We start from the raw sequence: 18,088 nt of genomic DNA, 5'->3' as shown, positions 1-18,088 counted from the left end.
TCAGACAGATACAAAGGTGCCAGTCCGTTTAAGGCTTTAAAAGTAAGCAATAAAATCTTAAAATCGATTCTAAAATGGACAGGGAGCCAGTGAAAGGATGACAGGACTGGGGTAATGTGTTCATGCTTTTTTAAACCGGTTAAAAGACGAGCTGCCGCATTCTGGACTACCTGCAGGCGGCGCACAGATGATTGATCTATGCCAAAATACAGAGAATTACAGTAGTCCAGGTGGGAAGTAATAAAAGCATGAATAACTTTTTCCAGGTCCTGCTGTGGGAGATAAGGTTTTACCTTGGCAATGACTCTGAGTTGGTAAAAACTGATTTTGGTAACAGCACTTACTTGCTTCTCCATTTTAAAACTACTATCTAAAATGACACCCAGATTTTTCACAGCATCACGACAGTGAGGAGCCAAATGACTCGGAGTGCCAGAGGAGTAGCTTGAGGGGTCAAATTTACCAAAGCATATGACCTCGGTTTTGCTTTCATTAAGATTTAGGAAATTGTTTCTCATCCAGGACTTGATGTCACTTAGACAGTTCAGCAGGGGTTCCCATGGATCTCTGCTGTTCAGTTTGATGGGCATATACACCTGGATGTCGTCAGCAAAACAGTGGAAACAAATATTATGTTTCCTAAAAATCGACCCTAGAGGCAACATATACAATGAGAAAAGAATTGGGCCCAGAATGGACCCCTGAGGCACTCCACAAGAAAGCTTTGCTGTGGTAGAAAAACAGTTTCCTAGATGGACAGAGAAACTTCTATCAGTAAGATAAGATCTGAACCAAGTCAGAACCGTGCCTTTAATGCCAATTTCATGTTCTAGGCGGGATAGAAGGATCTCGTGGTCCACAGTGTCAAAGGCAGCTGACAGATCTAGAAGTACTAAAACTGCAGGACTACCAGAGTCCACAGTTAAAAGCAGATCATTAAAAACTCTTAAAAGAGCCGTCTCTGTGCTGTGACGCATTCTAAAACCTGACTGAAACTTTTCCCACATTCCATGTTCACTTAAAAATGCTTGAAGTTGCTTAAAAACAACTTTTTCAAGAACCTTGGATAAAAATGGTAATTTAGAAATTGGTCTGTAATTTGAAAGAACATCAGGGTCAAGGTTCTTCTTCTTGATTAGAGGCTGTACAACTGCATGTTTAAAGGCAGCTGGAACACAACCAGATGCAAGCGCACTGTTAATCAGAGCGAGGATAGTTGGTCCCACTGAATCAAAAGCCTCTTTAAAAAGGCGAGACGGAACACAGTCTGTGGGAGAGTTTACAGGTCTCATATTTTGAATCACCTCCTTTAGTGTGGAGAGTGTGACAGGCTCAAACTGCTCAAAGACAGCTCTGCTGGGAGGAGGTGCAGATGAGTCTGTTTCAGCCTGAGGTGATGAAGGCCTGAGGGCAGAAATTTTTTCCACAAAAAATTTCTTAAAGTTTTCGCACAGTGCAGGACAGACCTTCGCTTGGTTCACATTACAGCGAGGATCAGCGAGTGAATTAAAAACACTAAAAAGAAAATGAGGCCTGTGACTGTTACTTGAAACAATGTTAGAGAAATAAGCAGACTTTGCATATTTTACTGCTTTCTGGTATTTCAATAAACAGTTACGCAGGATCTCTAAGGAGACATGGAGCTTATCCTTTTTCCACCTTCTCTCAGCGCGTCTGCACTCACGTCTGAGAGCGCGGGTTGTCTCATCCAGCCAGGGCTGGGAGGAAGGTTTGGTGCGTTTGGTTGTAAAAGGGGCAATACAGTCCAGTACAGCAGTGCAAGCAGATATAAAAGAGTTAGTGAAGTCCTCGGTATTCAGGCTCAAGCAAAAATCCAAATTGCTTAAGTCAGAGTTTTTAAAAGCAGCTGCAAAATCAGCAGTGCATGAAGAGTTAACCAAGCGCACACGACGTGTAGAGGATACTCTATTTATCCCAGAGCTGGGGAGCGCTGCTGTAAATAAAACAGGAAAATGGTCTGATATACCACAGTCACGTATCCCTGTGATGCAGACTCTAAGTCCATAAGACAACACCAGATCCAGTGTGTGACCTTTTTCATGAGTGGGACCACACACGAGTTGTGTTAAGTTAAAAGAGTCAATAAGCGAGGCAAATTCTTTGACCAGCGGACCACTCTCACAACACACATGAATATTAAAGTCGCCAACAATTAAAATACGGTCATATTTTAGTATGAGACCCGTCAGCAAGTCAGCAAAGTCACCGATGAAGTCCTTCGTGCACTTCGGTGGTCGGTAAATCACCGCGCAGAGCACCGAGGGGGAAGAGTTTATCTCCAACAGCTGCAGTTCAAAGCTGGCGTACAGGTCTGCCGAGACCTGACGACAGCGAAAACTGCATTTAAATATTGAAGCAAGTCCTCCACCTTTTCCAGAGATCCGCGGGGAGCTGAAGAAAGAACAGCCGGGAGGTAAAAGTTCGGAAAAAGGTGCAGACTCACCAGCATGAAGCCATGTCTCAGTCACAAACATAAAATCCAACTGCTGTGCGATGAAAAAGTCATTGAGAAGGAAAGTTTTGTTGGCTAACGATCTAGCATTTAGTAGGGCCATTCGGATGACCAGATCCTTGTTAGCTGAGGCCGGGGCCCGCTTCAACAGGCGAAGGTTAGCATGGTTTACGCCGCCTCCACGATCCCGCATCCTGCGCCAGGACGAGGGACGCCGAGTCTCCAGGATGACAGGTGGGACAATCGGCCTGATCCAGCGACGCCCGAAATCCACAGGCAGCCCAACAGCCTTGAGGCGGCAAAGACCACCATCCAGGGGGTAATGAACAGACAAACCTAGGAGTCTCAGGTAAGTTTTGACCCGCACCGCGATACCTCCCCGCTTTCCGCGTCTCCTCTGGCGTTTGTTGGGGACCGGAGCACTGGGCAGCCGGCGCAAATTCTCAGGTACATCCGATAGGTGTGGAGGAAAAATCGTTGAGTTTTTCTTTACAGTATATGCTGGTACCAAAACAAACTGGAGGTTTAGAAGTGTCTGCCGATCGTAGGTGATCAAAGCGGAGACATCTGGGCAGATGACTACCAGGAACAGAGCGACAGCAAACAATACACAGAACAGCTGACGGCAGGCCGTACACAGTGGCGCCATCTTGGAAACTTGAAAAACATCTTTCAGCATCATCATGTGACATCTTTAAAGTTACTGTTGTTCCCTCAAAGGGAATCTGAGCACTAACAGCCAAATTACAGGAAGCAGTGTGACCTTTAACCTCTTTACTAAAAGCTGCTTCTTTTCAGAGGCACCGTTATGATATTAAAATCCTCTTATTCTCTGCTGCAGACCAAAGAGCATGCAGGTGATTAACTCCGAACGCATCAGGACTCGAGTCCCAATCAGGCTCGGTTCTAGCCCACTGTAGTTGGGTGGGCAGACTGAAAATGTAGGTGGGCAAGTATGAACGTATAGTGGCTTGCAAATGTATTCATACCCCTTGAACTTTTTCCATATTTTGTCACAGCAGGCCCTGAATGTTTGCATGAGGCCTCCTTGCAACCCCCATTGTTGTCCTGTTGCCCTGGCTCAAAAACCTGCTGGTGGTCCCGTGGGACCTTACTTTGGCAACATTGGACAAACGTCTTTTAGTGTTTTGGGCCCACTGAGAAGCTATTGGCCAATCCCACGTGCTATGCCTAATCGCTACTTTGGTGTTTGGTGAAGGTAGAATTTCTATGTTGAAATGGCATGGCAAACATCTGACAACTTGTTTGAACATTTGACTTAGAGTGTGTGGGTGTGTGTGAGACCCTCTATAACAAACCACTGGTTTGTATTTATAGGAGGGGGTGTTACGGCCCTAGCCGGGCCTGCTGTGGCTTCCTGGCCCACTGGGTGTGGCTTGTGCTTTCCAGCCTTGGGTGCCACCCCTTTTGGAACAGCTGACCCAACTCAGCAATCAAGCTGGGGTACTTAAGGCCAGAGAGTGGAGAGATCCAGGCCAGTGAATGCCAGAGCCTGCCTTTGTGGCACAACTTGTGAACGGTGTGTTGCTACAGCTTCTTACTCCTGCTCAGTAGACAGGAGGGTGGTGTTTTGTTTTTGTGCATGAGGCTTCTTGCCTTAGGTGGTCGTTTTATGTTTCTTAAATAACTCCTGTGTTTTCTTTTCCTTTGTTTGAAGGTGATAGCGGCGTGTCCGTCTCTTTTTGTTATAATCTTAATAAAGACCTTTTATTTTACCAATTTTGCTCATGTCTCCTTTTGTCAACCCGGTCACTTTTTGTTACTTCCCCCGAACCCCCTAGACTTTTTAGGGGGAACGTAACAATTACAACCACAAACATAAATATATTTCACTGGAATTTAATGTGAAAGACCAACACAAAGTGGTATGCAATTGTGAAGTGGAACGAAAATTATACATGATTCAAAACATTTTTTACAAATAAAAACTGAAAAGTGCAATGTGCAAAACTATTCAGCCCCCTTTTCTCTGAGTGCAACAATTGCATTCAGAAGTTGCCTGATGACTGCTAATGACTAAAAAGAGTCCACCTGTGTGTAATCTAATCTCAGTACAAATACAGCTGCTCTGTGATGGCCTCAGAGGTTGGTTAAGAGAATATTGGGCAGTAAACTGCATCATGAAGTCCAAAGAACACAGCAGACCGGTCAGGAAAAAGGTTGTGGAGAAGTTTAAAGCAAGCTTAGGCTATAAAAAGATTTCCCAAGCTTTGAACATCTCACGGAGTGCTGTTCAATCCAGTATCTGGAAATGGAAAGAGTATGGCACAACTGTAAACCTACCAAGGCAAGGCCGTCCACCTAAACTTACAGGCCGAAGAAGGAGAGCACTGATCAGAGAAGCAGCCAAGAGGCCCATGGTGACTCTGGACCAAATGCAGAGATCCACAGCTCAGGTGGGGGAATCTGTCCACAGGACAACTATTAGTGGTGCACTGCACAAATGTGGTCTTTATGGAAGAGTGACAAGAAGAAAGCCATTGTTAAAAGAAAACCATAAAAAGTCCCGTTTGCAGTGGCAAGATCTGAAAACTGCTGTTCACAAACGCTCTCCATCTAATCTGACTGAGCTTGAGTTGTTTTGCAAAGAAGAATGGGCAAAAATTTCAGTCACTAGATGTGCAAAGCTGGTGGAGACATACCCTAAAAGACTTGCAGCTGTAATTGTAGCCAAAGGTGGTTCCACAAAGTATTGACTCAGGGGGGCTGAATACTTTTGCACACCGCACTTTTCAGTTTGTAAAAAATGTTTTGAATCATATATAATTTTTGTTCCACTTCACAATTGTGTACCACTTTGTATTGGTCTTTCACATTAAATTCCAGTGAAATATATTTATGTTTGTGGTTGTAATGTGACAAAATATGGAAAAGTTCAAGGGGTATGAATACTTTTGCAAGCCACTGTAGACACAAAATATTAGGCTATATTTGTCTGTTTTTGGGGGGTTGAATACAGCCCTAGTAGACACAAAGATATACATATACCCTCTCCATTTATCTGGGCTTGGGACATCACAGAAAGTACACAGATTTGTGACCTTCTGTGATATGATAGTATCACACAGTTTTTTTGTTTTTTTTTTTAGCCTGTCATGTCTGGCAGTTTTCGCACTCAGAATATGATCCGAATACGCTGGTGTACCAAACATATTTGCTTTTCCAAGAATAGCTCTTTAAGTTTTACAATAGGCTACTCTTGTTAGCATGTATTTAGTTTGTATTTTAATTTTATTTTATTTATTTATACCAGGCGTGACAGGCAGAAAGGAAAGGGTACAAAAAGGAGTGAGAAAGAAAAACAAAAACAAAACAAAGGTGAGAAAAGAATAATCAAAGAATGATATCCACATATCTACACATGCACATACATACGCATACACCCATACACACACATAATCCTGCTGTTGCTTGCAAGTAATGTGTGTATGTGCCTCTGTCATGGAACGTACTCACCAATGGAGGCAAGAAACTGCAAACATGCCCCTCGTGATCCAGAGGCGAACGGGAAAGGACCCACGGGACGCGGCCTATCCACGGCCCACCAGGACATCAGAAGACGAAAGGCCACACATCCCGATGGCAACTGCGCACACACCCCAGAGGAGGAAGGAGGGAGACCCCAGACGGACCCCCCCACGGCCAAACGGCAAGAGTCCAGACAGCCAGAGGCAATGAGCAGCCAACCCCCGCCGCAGGCCGGCATCCCCTGCACGAGCCGCGAATGCGGCCCCAGGCGCCCGAGAACCGCCCGACACCCAGCAGAGCCCCCCCCCCCACGCCAAAGAGGCCCGAGCCACCCCCAGGCCACAACCGCCAAGAATCACGCCAAGACATCCGGCCGCGAACCCCGGGACCCACGGGCACCCGACACTCCAGGGGCAGCAGTGGCAACCAGCAGGAAGCGATAGGGAGTGATAGGGAGGGGTGACTCCCACCCTCCGCAACCATGTCCCACAGGTGCCAAGGCTCAGTGAACCACAGGCCCAGGCCCTGCTGTCCACACACTCACACACATGCACACACACGCACACACATGTACCACACACATACACACGCACACACATGCACCACACACACGCACACACATGTACCATATACACACACACATGCACCACACACACACACACACACACAAATCATATATTCATACTCACACATATGACTGTCACACATTCATGCGCACACACACAGAACTTACATGGACACCAAGTGTGGGTGAGAGGGTACCAGCACAGAGCCAGTGGCACCCCGGCGAAGCAGCCAACCCGGCCCCAAACCACTAGCCAGTCCCTACCCCAGGCAGGGTGCATGAAACTGGGGTGTGGAAGACTCGCCCTCCCCCTCCTTCCACTCAGCGTGTTTAGAGTGATATGTTGGGTGTATGTGAGTGTATGGAGTGGGAAGAATATGTATGTGTGTGTGAAAGCTACAGTGCTATAGTATCACACAGTTGCTGCAGATTTGTCAGCTGCACATCCATTATGTGAATCTCCCATTTCACCACATCTCATAGGTGCTCTACTAGATTGGGATCTGGTGACTGTGGAGGCCATTTGAGTACAGTGAACTCATTGTCATCTTTGAGATGATTTGGCACATTATCCTGCTGAAAGCAGCCATCAGACATTGGGTACACTGTGGTCATAGAGCGATGCAGGCTATTTGAGTATAGTGAACTCATTGGAGAGTCATAAAGGGATGGGCACAGTCAACAATACTCAGGTAGGCTTGGTATTTAAGCAATGCTCACTTAGTACTAAGGGGCTTAAAATGTGCCCGGAAAATATCTCCCACACCATCCCACCACCACCAGCCTGAACCGTTGATACAAGGCGGGATGGAGCCACGCTTTCATGTTTATGCCAAACCTGATTCTACCATCCAAATGTCACAGCAGAAATCAGGTTTGAGCTTCAGCAGATCACCTCGACAGGCCTAAATGCACTCAGTTGCTGCCATGTGATTTGCTGATTAGATATTTGTGTTAACAAGCGGCTGGACAGGTGGACCTGCTCAGTGGACACTGAGTGTTTATATGTGCAGTGTGTGTGTATATATTAAGTAAGATTTAGAGCCACACCACTCTATATAAAGCATTAGAGTAAGAACATAACTAACCCTCTCTCAGCAGGTCATCTGAGGTCAGCAGTGAAAAGCCCAGACTGTATATCTCTTAGCTGAGAGGGTTGTTCGGGTAAAGAGAGCCCATCTGGATCAGAGGGCCTCTCGCATAAGTGGAGACAATATAAGGAAGGCAAACAGTCAAAACAGATCTGTCTCTAGGTGGTGGTAGCGATATAAATTTTCTACTATAAGCTGAGTATATAGCCTAACATCAACTAAATAAACATCATATGACTGGAAGTGTACGACATTAAGGGTTGTTTTCGCTCAAGCTTCTGTTCATTTTAGTGTGACTTCTTGCCTGCACTGATACAGCTTGCTGTAGGTGCATAATTCAATAACCTGTAGCATGATTTTTATTAGCCATGCAGTCAGAGAGTAAGAATAGCCAAAGGAAAGACTATCTCAGCAGTTCAGATGTGCTGTGCATGCATTTTTCACAGCTAGTATGCGACAAAAGTGTTTTCAAATTTTCATAAAAAGTTTAAGCCACCAGGCCTTTCCTTTTGATGATGCTCAGGCCTGTTTGAAATGTAAACTGCCACTTATTTAACACGGGAAGGTGCATTAATGCTGCAGCTCATTTCAGCCATCCTGCATGGAGTGGAGTGCTTGATGAGCAGAAACGTCAGCCCACTGGTGGTGTTAAATGAAAAGGTCAGAAGAGAGGATGACTGAAATTATCGGGACTCCAGGGACCGCTGAGGTTTGCGTGCCAAACATTCCACTCTGTTCAAGCTGTTGCATTATTGCTTTCTAGACCAGTCATTGCCACCATTTCTTGCCCTGCAGCTGTGTGAAATAAAGCAACTGTCCAACTTTCAACTGCCTAGTAAGAATGAGAGAAAAGCTGATGTCACTTCTCCTCAGACGTTTCTTCGAGCAACCAAAAGAGGTGCAAAACTGCACATTAGAAACACTTGTTCAAACTTGTTTTTGAAATGAGTTCCTATAAAATCTGGCAGCAGAAGGTAAATGGGGAGGAGTCACAATAAGGGCAAGAATAAGAAAAATGTAGGCATTAACATAAGCACTCACATTAAATGACCAAAAGGGACATTTGCAGAAACATTTATGCGCTGACGTCAGAGAGAAGGTACAAGCACAGCAGGAAAAGCAATTAGACTGATCGCTTTCCCACTACCTGCCCAAGCTCCTTACAGCACTACTGATTTACTGATGTGCACAACACACACACACACACACATGTGCCCACCCTGGATGGCAGCCTGTATGGGTCTAACGTGCTCAACATACGCAGGGCACAGCCAGATCATGTTGCTTTGTAGCACCGTATACAATTACAGCAGGTGTCAGAACAAACTCTGCATATGTGGGAGCAAGGAATTACTCACGCTGTGAGGACTTAAATCTGTTTACACAGTCACATCATAGATTGGAGCTGTCATAAGAGGACAAAGAGCATAATGCAAATCATTTAATTTTTATGTTGAAGACATGTTAACTCTCTGTGTGCGCAGTCATATGAACCTGTTAAACAGGCAACAGACAAACTATTCTATTAGCTAAATATTAGCTGTCTTTTAGCTTCGCTGTCACATCTGGCCCTGGGTACGAAATGAGGACTCAATCTTGTAACGAAAACAGGAAGAAGAGAGAAGAGGAGAGCTTTTGCTTTCCCTTTTCTAGGCTTGCTGGGCGCTAGAACAGCTGGAGTAGGTCTCAATGGGAAGTTTCCTTGGCAAAAGAAAAGAGGCCGGTAGTTGGAGAAGGCAAAGAAGATGAAAAGGGGGACAGCGACAGAGACCAAAAGAAAATCAAGCGTTAACTTTTGGCATACGTGCAATCAAAGGAAAGAGCTCAGAGACCTAAAAGGGTTCAAAAACAAAACTCAGTTAACATTATTTTTATCCAACAGCAGAGGGGGATGAGCCCCAGAGCCCAAGCTACTTCTTTAATACTGTGTATGTCTCAGGCAGTAACATAAGGAAGTACAGCTTCATACCTTTATTGTCCATAAATATCTTAACAGAGCAACTCCTGGGCTATCCCTGTCTATATTGTATCTGAGTAGCATACATAACTTTACATTTAAAACTAAAACTATAATGCATGGGAGTCACACACACACACACACACACACACAGAAGGGAAGGATGGCATAAATTTTGATCTAAAGACCTGGCGTGAGTGATGCTGATATTTCCACCATCCAAGAACGTAAAACTGTCCTCTCAGATTACAGTGATCGTGTGTCATAATATTTCCAAATAACTCATAGCACTTAAGTAAGAAGTCAAAGGTCATGTCTTTCTTCCTTTTATTTCCTTTCCTTTCTGCCTGTGTTGGCCTCTGCACCTGACGTTTAACATGAGTGTGTGAGCTGAAGCCTGACAAAAATGCATTTTAAGTTTAAGGCCTGTTATGACATATTTCTCTTCTAATTTTAAGGCAATTTTGTTGCTGATCTGCGTGGAGAAAACCATTCTGATAAGTCAGAAAGATTGATTATTAACCAGATTCACTGTGATATTACTGCTAAATTATACAGCCAGTTATACACATCCAATCACACATTAATTCATGAGCAAACTCTGCCGATCAAGGAAGCCAGCCAGATGAGCTTGACACACGTGGTAGTAGATGAACTTTGAGTTATGAGTTGTTTTGTCAAACTAATTTTGTTACCATTGGAAAGAGATATGTCATCTTCTTGACATTTACATTTTTGTACACAAATGCAAACTGTCTAGTCTGGAAATCCCCTGCTTTGTACTCACATGTTTGAACTGTCATGCCAACCAGTCATCTGATTGTCTCTTTTATCAAATTAAGCGTGTCCCTCGGCTGAGGATGAGGACAGGAAATTGTAACACTCTCCATTAAGGAGAGCGGTTGCTATTTATGTTGCGATCACAACTCTGCCTCTGCGCCCCTGGGAGAGACCATCCCCAATATCTGCACTCAATAATGGATTCAGGTTTCTATTTATACCCCCTTCACTCTCTTTCTCTCTCCCGTTTTCTCTACGACTGTCACTTTGGTAACTCTGATAATAATTATAGCTGTTGGCCATCATGAAAAAGTTGTTACAAAAATAACCGAGGCCTCGGTACACTGTGCAGGCAGTTATCTGAGAGAGTGAGAGGCATAGGTAACTTTAACTATCAAGCCGCAGGGTACAGTGAGATGTTTTTATAACTTAAGAATTGGGTTATAGAAAGAATAAATTGAAAGGGAAGACATGGAATAATACTCTTTGAACACTTTTAATACTTTTTATCCCACAAAGGAAATCAAAAGTTTTAGTAGGCCACACAAAAGTTAACTTTGAACAATTAAAAGGTTAGTAATTAATGAAAGATTTCACAATATTTCAGCTCATTTGAATTTGCTTGTCTTCTAGAAAACATGCAAAACTATAAGGCTGGTAATAACACCATATGGCAGTGACAGGACAGGATTGTGGTTATGAATACCAAACCATTTGGTAAATCATTTAAGAAGTGCGCCGGCTGTCCAGTCTGACAGCTTCACAGGTACACGAGATAAAGCTTTGCTGTAAGATGATGAAACATGTTTATGTTAGGTTTTTTTTTTTTTTTAATGGGTATAAACAGTTATATACAGCTATAAAGTTCCATGGGCCACATTCTGCCACAATCTATTAATGATGAGCAGCGCACTCTGCTGGTAGAAACCAGTCACTACAGAAATGCACCGAACATGGCCGCCCTAGCAACTGTACAGGAGGATGATAAACATTGCTCGGTATCTGTCACAGAACTCATTATTGCATTTATTCTAAAAATGACTTATATTGGGCAGCTAGTTGTATTTGAATTATATGTTTTTTGGGGGGGTTGTTTTTTTTTTCTTTTTGCTTGTTTTGCTTTCAGTTTTCGGGGGTTATGAAAGTCTGAAGAGGTAGCGTTAGTCAGTGCTAGGTAGCAAAGTTAGCGCTAGGAGAGGAGAACTGTTAAGTGATTTTAAAGATTTGTTTCTTACGCTGATCACTAGCATGCGATAATCTGGCGTACGCTCGCCCTGAATGGTTTTAACTGTTCTGAAGTGTTTTGTAAAGTTTTTGCTACTAAATTGGTGTCTGTCCGATAATGGGAGCTGTGTATAACATGCCATTTGGTGTAGGGAACTGTGGATCTATTATCGGACGCAAGCTTGTGGGAGTTTGAAAAAGCGCAACATTTTACACCTGAAATTGTTGGTATGGACTGCAATATGAATAATTCTTGTGTTTTACTAACTGTAACTGAACATGAGCAGGAAGAGCAAGACTCTGGTGTCCTGCAGCCCTGCGCATCACCCGCGCTCAGCGGTGAAAGTGTGGACCACAGGCTGGCCAGACAGAAAGCTGCACAGTTTCTCAGGGAGGCTGAGAGGAATAGGAGGCTGTAAGTAATATTGCTGCTGCATGTACTGTAAAATGATCTAACGTCGTTTTTGACTAGGCTCCTAAACGACCCAATTTCATATATTTTTAGTTAAACCATTGGTGTATTTTGCCGAGTCTTTGTATGCTTTATCTCTGAAGTTATAATTCATATTTTTGATTTGCATCCTTATAAGTGTCATCTCAGTGTCAGGTTGTTTTGTCATGCACTGAAGATGAGCTGGGCCTGAGTAAACTGTAGCCTCACTTTCCTGTTCTTAGCTGACAAGAGTGGCACCTGGTGTGGTCTTCTGATGCTGTAGCAGCATCTGCTTCTTAGTTTGATGTGTTGTGTGTTCAGAGATGCTCTTCTGCATACCTTGGTTGTAACAAGTGGTTTGAGTTACTGTTGCCTTCCTATCACCTCAAAGCAGTCTGACCATTCTCTTCTGACCTCTGGCAATTTTTGACCATTCTCTGTAAACCGTAGAGATGGTTATGCAGAAAAATCCCAGTAGATCGGCAGTTTCTGAAATACTCAGAACATCCCATATGGCACCAACAACCATGCCACATTCAAAGTCACTTAAATCATGTTGCTCGCTGTGGTCTTTAGCAGGTTGTCTTGACCATGTCTGCTTTTAATTTTATTCTTCTAATAAGTTGAAATCAGATTATTTGTGACGTATCAGTGAAACCAGCTATTAAACCTCTGTAACAGATTAAATGACTTGCTGAACTTTTCACAGGATTGAGAAGTTGGAGAAAGAGAAGGCGCTGATTGCTCAGTGCAGAAAGAATGGCTGGGCAGATGTGTGCGGAGAGCTCGAAGAGTACGAGAAAGCGCTGGAGGAACAAAGAAACGCTGAGAGTAGGTCGTTCTTTGCATTTCCCTGACATTTTAATGTGGTGAGGTTACAGGGCATTTCAGTCAGCACTTTTTCTATGGGTTATTAAATACTCTGCTGTGAAGACTTATTATGAGGTCCAGAGAGGCCAATCTTTGGAATTGGAGCCAGAGCAGTAAACCATTGTTAAAGGAAACATGCGTCCTCAACAGCTTTTCATTAACTTCTATTTTCTTTAGAGAGAAATCTTCAAAAGCAGCTCGTGAGGATTCGTAATGGTGTGAGGAAATTTCAGAGACATCTAACTGATGTGAAACCAACTCCAGAGTGTAGGTTTTGAAAGCAGCAGTGCTTTTAACTATCAATGAAAAGCAGTCACACACTTTAATTCTGTCACTCATTTGTAGTTTACAACTTTTTTTTGTCAGTCATTTATATTGAAGTGGACCTATTATGGTTTGCCTTATTTCTGTCATATAGATACAGTTGTTAGATGCTCCTATTACACAGAGTTCATTAGTAATGGCATTTGTGCACAAATCCACGTGAGCCAAAACCTCGGACTTCAGACCTCTCTATAAAAGTCCCTTTTAGACAGTTTTTCTGCTCTTGGATCTGGATGATGTCAAAGATGGGATATCCTTAATACAGACATCTCACTCCACCTGCTGTTCAAGCAGGGGAAAGGAGCTAAAACAGCTTGTTTCAGACTAAGAAAGAACTAAGGGGCTGTACCCAGGCCCAGTATAAAATGACTAAGGATGATTTTGAACTTGTAATCATACAGTAAAGGTCCAAGAATAAAAATTTGGAAATGGAATAAATGTAATAGGTCCCCTTTAATATTTGTACTATTGCAATGTAGTGTGCTGCTCAATAAAAGCACGGTGACCACAGTGTTATGCGAACAGAGTTGTTGTTGACTATCTGCATCTCTTCTTGGATTTTTAGTGATTGAAAAACTGAAGGAAATCATGTCAGAGGTGGAAATTTCTATCAACAGCCTGAAGGAGGAACAACGCTTGTGGTAACAGTATAAAATAAACAACATGATATCCACTTTAAAACACATGAAATTCTATCTTTAACTTAAAATGTGACAATATTTAACCCTTATATGCGTGCACTTTTTTGCTTATGTTTTTAGTGATCTGGGGTTAATCTGTACCCCATGGATTTAATCAAAGAAAGCATAGATATAACCATAAAATGAACTTTATTTCAACCAATAAATGAACACTGCATGCATTTAACCACCAAACAAACACTGCATGCATTTAACCACCAAACAAACATTGCATGCATTTAACCACCAAATAAACACTGCATGCATTTAAACAACTGAATTGGAATATTCTGCAAAACATTTATCATTAGCAACCTCATTCTGGATGAACATACCTAAAATGAAGTTACACAGTACCAGGTAGCTGATAAGATTTGGGAACAAAAATATCCAGATACGTGTATAGAAAGACTAGCTAATTCCATCTAAATTTGTCTGATATGAAACCTTTTCAAAATATTTTTTATTACGACAAATCACTTTTTTCTGTGTTCACTGTACAATAACATCCCCAAGTCCAAGGTCAATGTCCTGTATTTCTAGCCATGCCAGATATGCTGACACGTTTTGTATGTCTTACCTCTACTTATTCTCCCAGATCTTTTACAGTTGCAGCTGGATGTATATAGGATTTGATTCAAGTATTCTAGTCCTATCTATATACCTATCTATGTATATATATCTATATATCCTATCTATATAGAGATACCACAAGGTAGCAGTGCTGCATCAAAAAGAGACACCTTTTGGCAATGATGGAAACCGTGGGGTACAGAATTACCCCAGGTCCATAAAACTGTAAATTTCGCAATTGAAATGAATAAGTTAATAAGTGGCTATTGATTGATGAGGGCAATGCATAAAAAAAGGGCCTGTAAGGACCAAGGAACAAACTCCTAAAAGGATTGCTCGATAACATTTACTTCAATAATATTATTTTAAAAAATTGGGACTTGGGGTACAGAATTACCCCAGGAACGCATAATAGGGTCCAGTAAATGTCTAAGCAAGTAAATTTACTGTATATACTGCAGTCCTCAGCACAGAAATAACAATATTATGTACAGAAAAGTAGACAAGAGCAGCTACTGTTTAATTTTTTTTTTTGTATGGGGATGAAATATTTGTATTGATATCAATATTTTATTATTTATTTTTTTTGTGTTTCATTCAGCTTTGAGGAATTTTTGAAGGAAGAGTGGACATGCAGACAGGAAATCACCGCTTACGAGAAGAAGATTGAAAACTGGAGCCTTGCTGTCAAATCAAATCCCAATCTACCCACAGCTCCCACTGTTAAGGTGCGTCTCTGTTCGGCTTCCTACTTTCTGAATTTTCCCCCTTGTCTGGCGGTTAGCTGATAAAATTGCAGAGAGCTGAGTTTCAGTGAAGAGTCTTAGAATTAGATCAATAAATGGATCTCCAACAACACAGTCGCTTCTTCTGTGATGTGTTTATAATCTGTCTTAGCTAGTGTTTGCAATCATTAGAAAAAACGTTTGTCTTGCTCTCAGTGACTTCTTCAAAATGCACCCCTAATTCATATCTTTCTCTTTTCCATAAGACCAAACCACCCGACAGAGACCTGCCTGCAGAAGTCAGAGCACTGGAAGTTTTCCTGCAGAAGACTGGAGGCCCTTATGGTGGCTGGGACCAATATGATCATCAAGCTTTGCTTAAAGTAAATAAACCGTTACTGTTATTCCGCTTCCTTTCACTTGCTGATCATGCCAAACAGTCACTAAACACTACTGCTTAAACCAACAGGCAGTCTCACCAACTGCCTGCCCAAAACTTGGTGACCTCTGTATGGTCGTCTGTTTGTAATCTATCTGATTTACAGGTCTGGACGAAGTACAGTGGGCAACCGGCCTACAGGAAAGAAGCCAAGCTGTACCTGCCTGGTAAAACATTAGAGGAAATAGAGCAACATGAGGACTGGTATCAAGAGCTTCTCTACCTGCAGGACAGAAAGAGAGAGGTAGAGAAATGTGGCAAAACCTGTCTGAGCAGAATACAAATCCAACCGTCATCAAGATATGCGCGTGCTAGAGAAAGAAGTTTTGTTGTAACTGTGCTTTTTTTTAGCTCATCTGGTCGAAGGGCCAAATTCTGCTCAAGGTCAAGGCCATATTTGTCATGTTTATGGGAACTTTTCCATTTTCACGGCATAACCCGCGTGCACACTGCTTACATGTTGCCCAAATTCTCACTCCTGATGTACTGAACAGTATTCACTAACATGCGATTCTTGATGTTGATAGATTTTGCACAGAATGATAAAGAAAGAACTTCATGAAATACCAAATTATGTGATAGCTTGAAATACGTTGCATACCACTTGCATCCTGTTAGATAGTGATGATCGTCTTCTTATGGGGTGATCCTGTTGGTTGACTCCCACATTAAGGAGGGCATGGTTTCTGGGTGGAGTGCCCGCTCCGGGTCTGGGATGAATTGCTGCCCCAAGTGGAGGGGTTCAGGTATTTTGTGGTTTCTTATGTTCGTGCTTGTCTTGATGCCAGGCTATTCAACGCTGGAAAGCCAGCAAGCATCAAGAACGCCAGATTAGGATACAGACAGAGAGAGAAGAGGCAAAAAGGATGGAGATGGAGGCCAAGAGCCAGGCCCAGCAACACAGGTGAGCCAGATGTGGAATAGACTAGATGAAATAACCAGTTAAATGCAGCGCAGAGTCCTAAAATCCCACTCCGTGTGATGAGCACCCAGCATATTTGATCAATGTTTGATGGTGTTGTTTGTTCATAGTCTTTAATTTGGCTTTAAAGCCTGTTTTAGTATCTGGTGTGCTCTTCTGTTTTAGGACTGAGGAGGCGAAGAGGGAGATGGCACGGCATCTGGAGGAGTGGAGGGAAGAGAAGAAAAGGAAGGAGAAGCAGGAAGAGGAGCAGAAACTGGTCAAAGAGATTCAAAAGAGGAGATGGGAAAAGGTGATTTTGTGTGTGTCATTCTACTGTAGCTGTATTTACCAGCAGAGAACACTTTTAGGTGGCTATCTATTTATTTAGAATAAAAATGAAAATACAGGGTAAAACCCCATGTCAATATGTGCAGGTCAGTGTCCTGAACTGATGTTTAATCAATTAATGTTTAGGAAGAGCGTCGCCGCCAGCTGGAAGTGAAGCTAACCATAGAGGAGCAGGTCCGACTGAGGAGAGTGGAAGAGGAAGAACAAGAGAGGAGGAGGAGGGAGGAGGAAGAGAAAGAAATAGAAGCGAGGAGAAGGGAGGCGACAAAGAGCATCAAACATTTTATTGAAAGGGTATGAATTGCCAAAATGACAGAGAGACAGGAAAACATATGATGAAATGTTTGAGTGTTTTAACCTGAGATGCGTGGAGTGACCACTGTAAAAGGCTGGATTTTCAGATTTTGGATATTAAACAGGACGTTTCTCTGGGTTATATCAAGCGAGGCTGTGATGTCAAAATACTGTAAAATACAAAGCTTGTCTCTGCCTTTCTGCAGGATCTTCACAAGGTGGAGGCAAAGCTTCATGAAAAACAGCTGAGGGAAAAAGAAGAAGAGGAAAGGCAGAGGAGAATTGCTGCCACTTTGAAGGAGAAGGTGAGGGTTTTTCTTGTGAAAAAGTAACAAGTCACTAAATTAGAAGATCTTTGACAAATTGAAATAACGGGACTAAACTGGGTTTAGGAAAAAAGGTTGATTTTTTTTTTTCCTCCCCACATTCAGGTTGATGGTCATGTCTGCAGAGACCCCACCAGGCTTACCCGCCCCACGCAGGGATGGCAGGAGCGAATGAAACACATTGGACCTTCGGGAGGAGGGCCAATGCTACAAATGTTTCACAGGTCTGGGCTCCTAAACTTTTTCTGTCAGTGGGTCAGGTTTCTGTTAAGAAACACTGGGTAATAATAGGTAATTTATTTTTAAATCACTCAAATTTTCTTTTTGTTGCAGAGCTGTTCCCACTTGGAGACAAGACCTGTGATCGAACAGTCCTGCACTGTATTCCATTTTAAAGAAAATAAAGATCTACACAGCCCCAGATTGTGACTTTTTATTTTTGGTTTGTTTCTACAACTTTTGAGTTCCAATTCAGTTTAATTTTTTTTTTTAAATAAAGATTGATTAATTTGTAAATTTCAAAGTTACGTTTGCGCTTGAGGTAAACCGAAGTAGTAGGAGCTTTTATTTTGAAACTCCCCCGTGACGGAAAA

The 18,088-nt window shown here is 42.6% G+C and overlaps 1 protein-coding gene across 2 annotated transcripts; it reads left to right on the top strand.

Moving 5' to 3' along the window:
- The first annotated feature begins 11,259 nt into the window (after positions 1–11,259).
- On the top strand, positions 11,260–17,918 carry ccdc112 (coiled-coil domain containing 112). 2 transcript variants are annotated; one of them, XM_030738128.1, is made up of 14 exons: positions 11,260–11,353; positions 11,867–11,994; positions 12,722–12,843; positions 13,060–13,149; positions 13,772–13,847; positions 15,061–15,187; positions 15,451–15,567; positions 15,730–15,867; positions 16,412–16,527; positions 16,711–16,837; positions 17,002–17,169; positions 17,376–17,474; positions 17,601–17,719; positions 17,829–17,918. In XM_030738128.1, exons 1-14 carry the CDS (start codon positions 11,309–11,311, stop codon positions 17,857–17,859), a joined length of 1,503 nt encoding a protein of 500 aa, XP_030593988.1. In that variant the 5' UTR covers positions 11,260–11,308; the 3' UTR covers positions 17,860–17,918. The 2 variants fall into 2 exon arrangements, with proteins under 2 accessions (XP_030593988.1, XP_030593990.1); XM_030738130.1 differs by lacking the exon at positions 11,867–11,994 and having other exon boundaries at positions 11,287–11,353.
- Positions 17,919–18,088: the final 170 nt, after the last annotated feature.

This window comes from Archocentrus centrarchus, chromosome 9 (assembly GCF_007364275.1).
Source record: "Archocentrus centrarchus isolate MPI-CPG fArcCen1 chromosome 9, fArcCen1, whole genome shotgun sequence".
NCBI lineage: Eukaryota > Metazoa > Chordata > Actinopteri > Cichliformes > Cichlidae > Archocentrus > Archocentrus centrarchus.
Note: the sequence above shows the minus strand (reverse complement) of the source record. Positions and strands in the feature narration are given on the sequence as shown.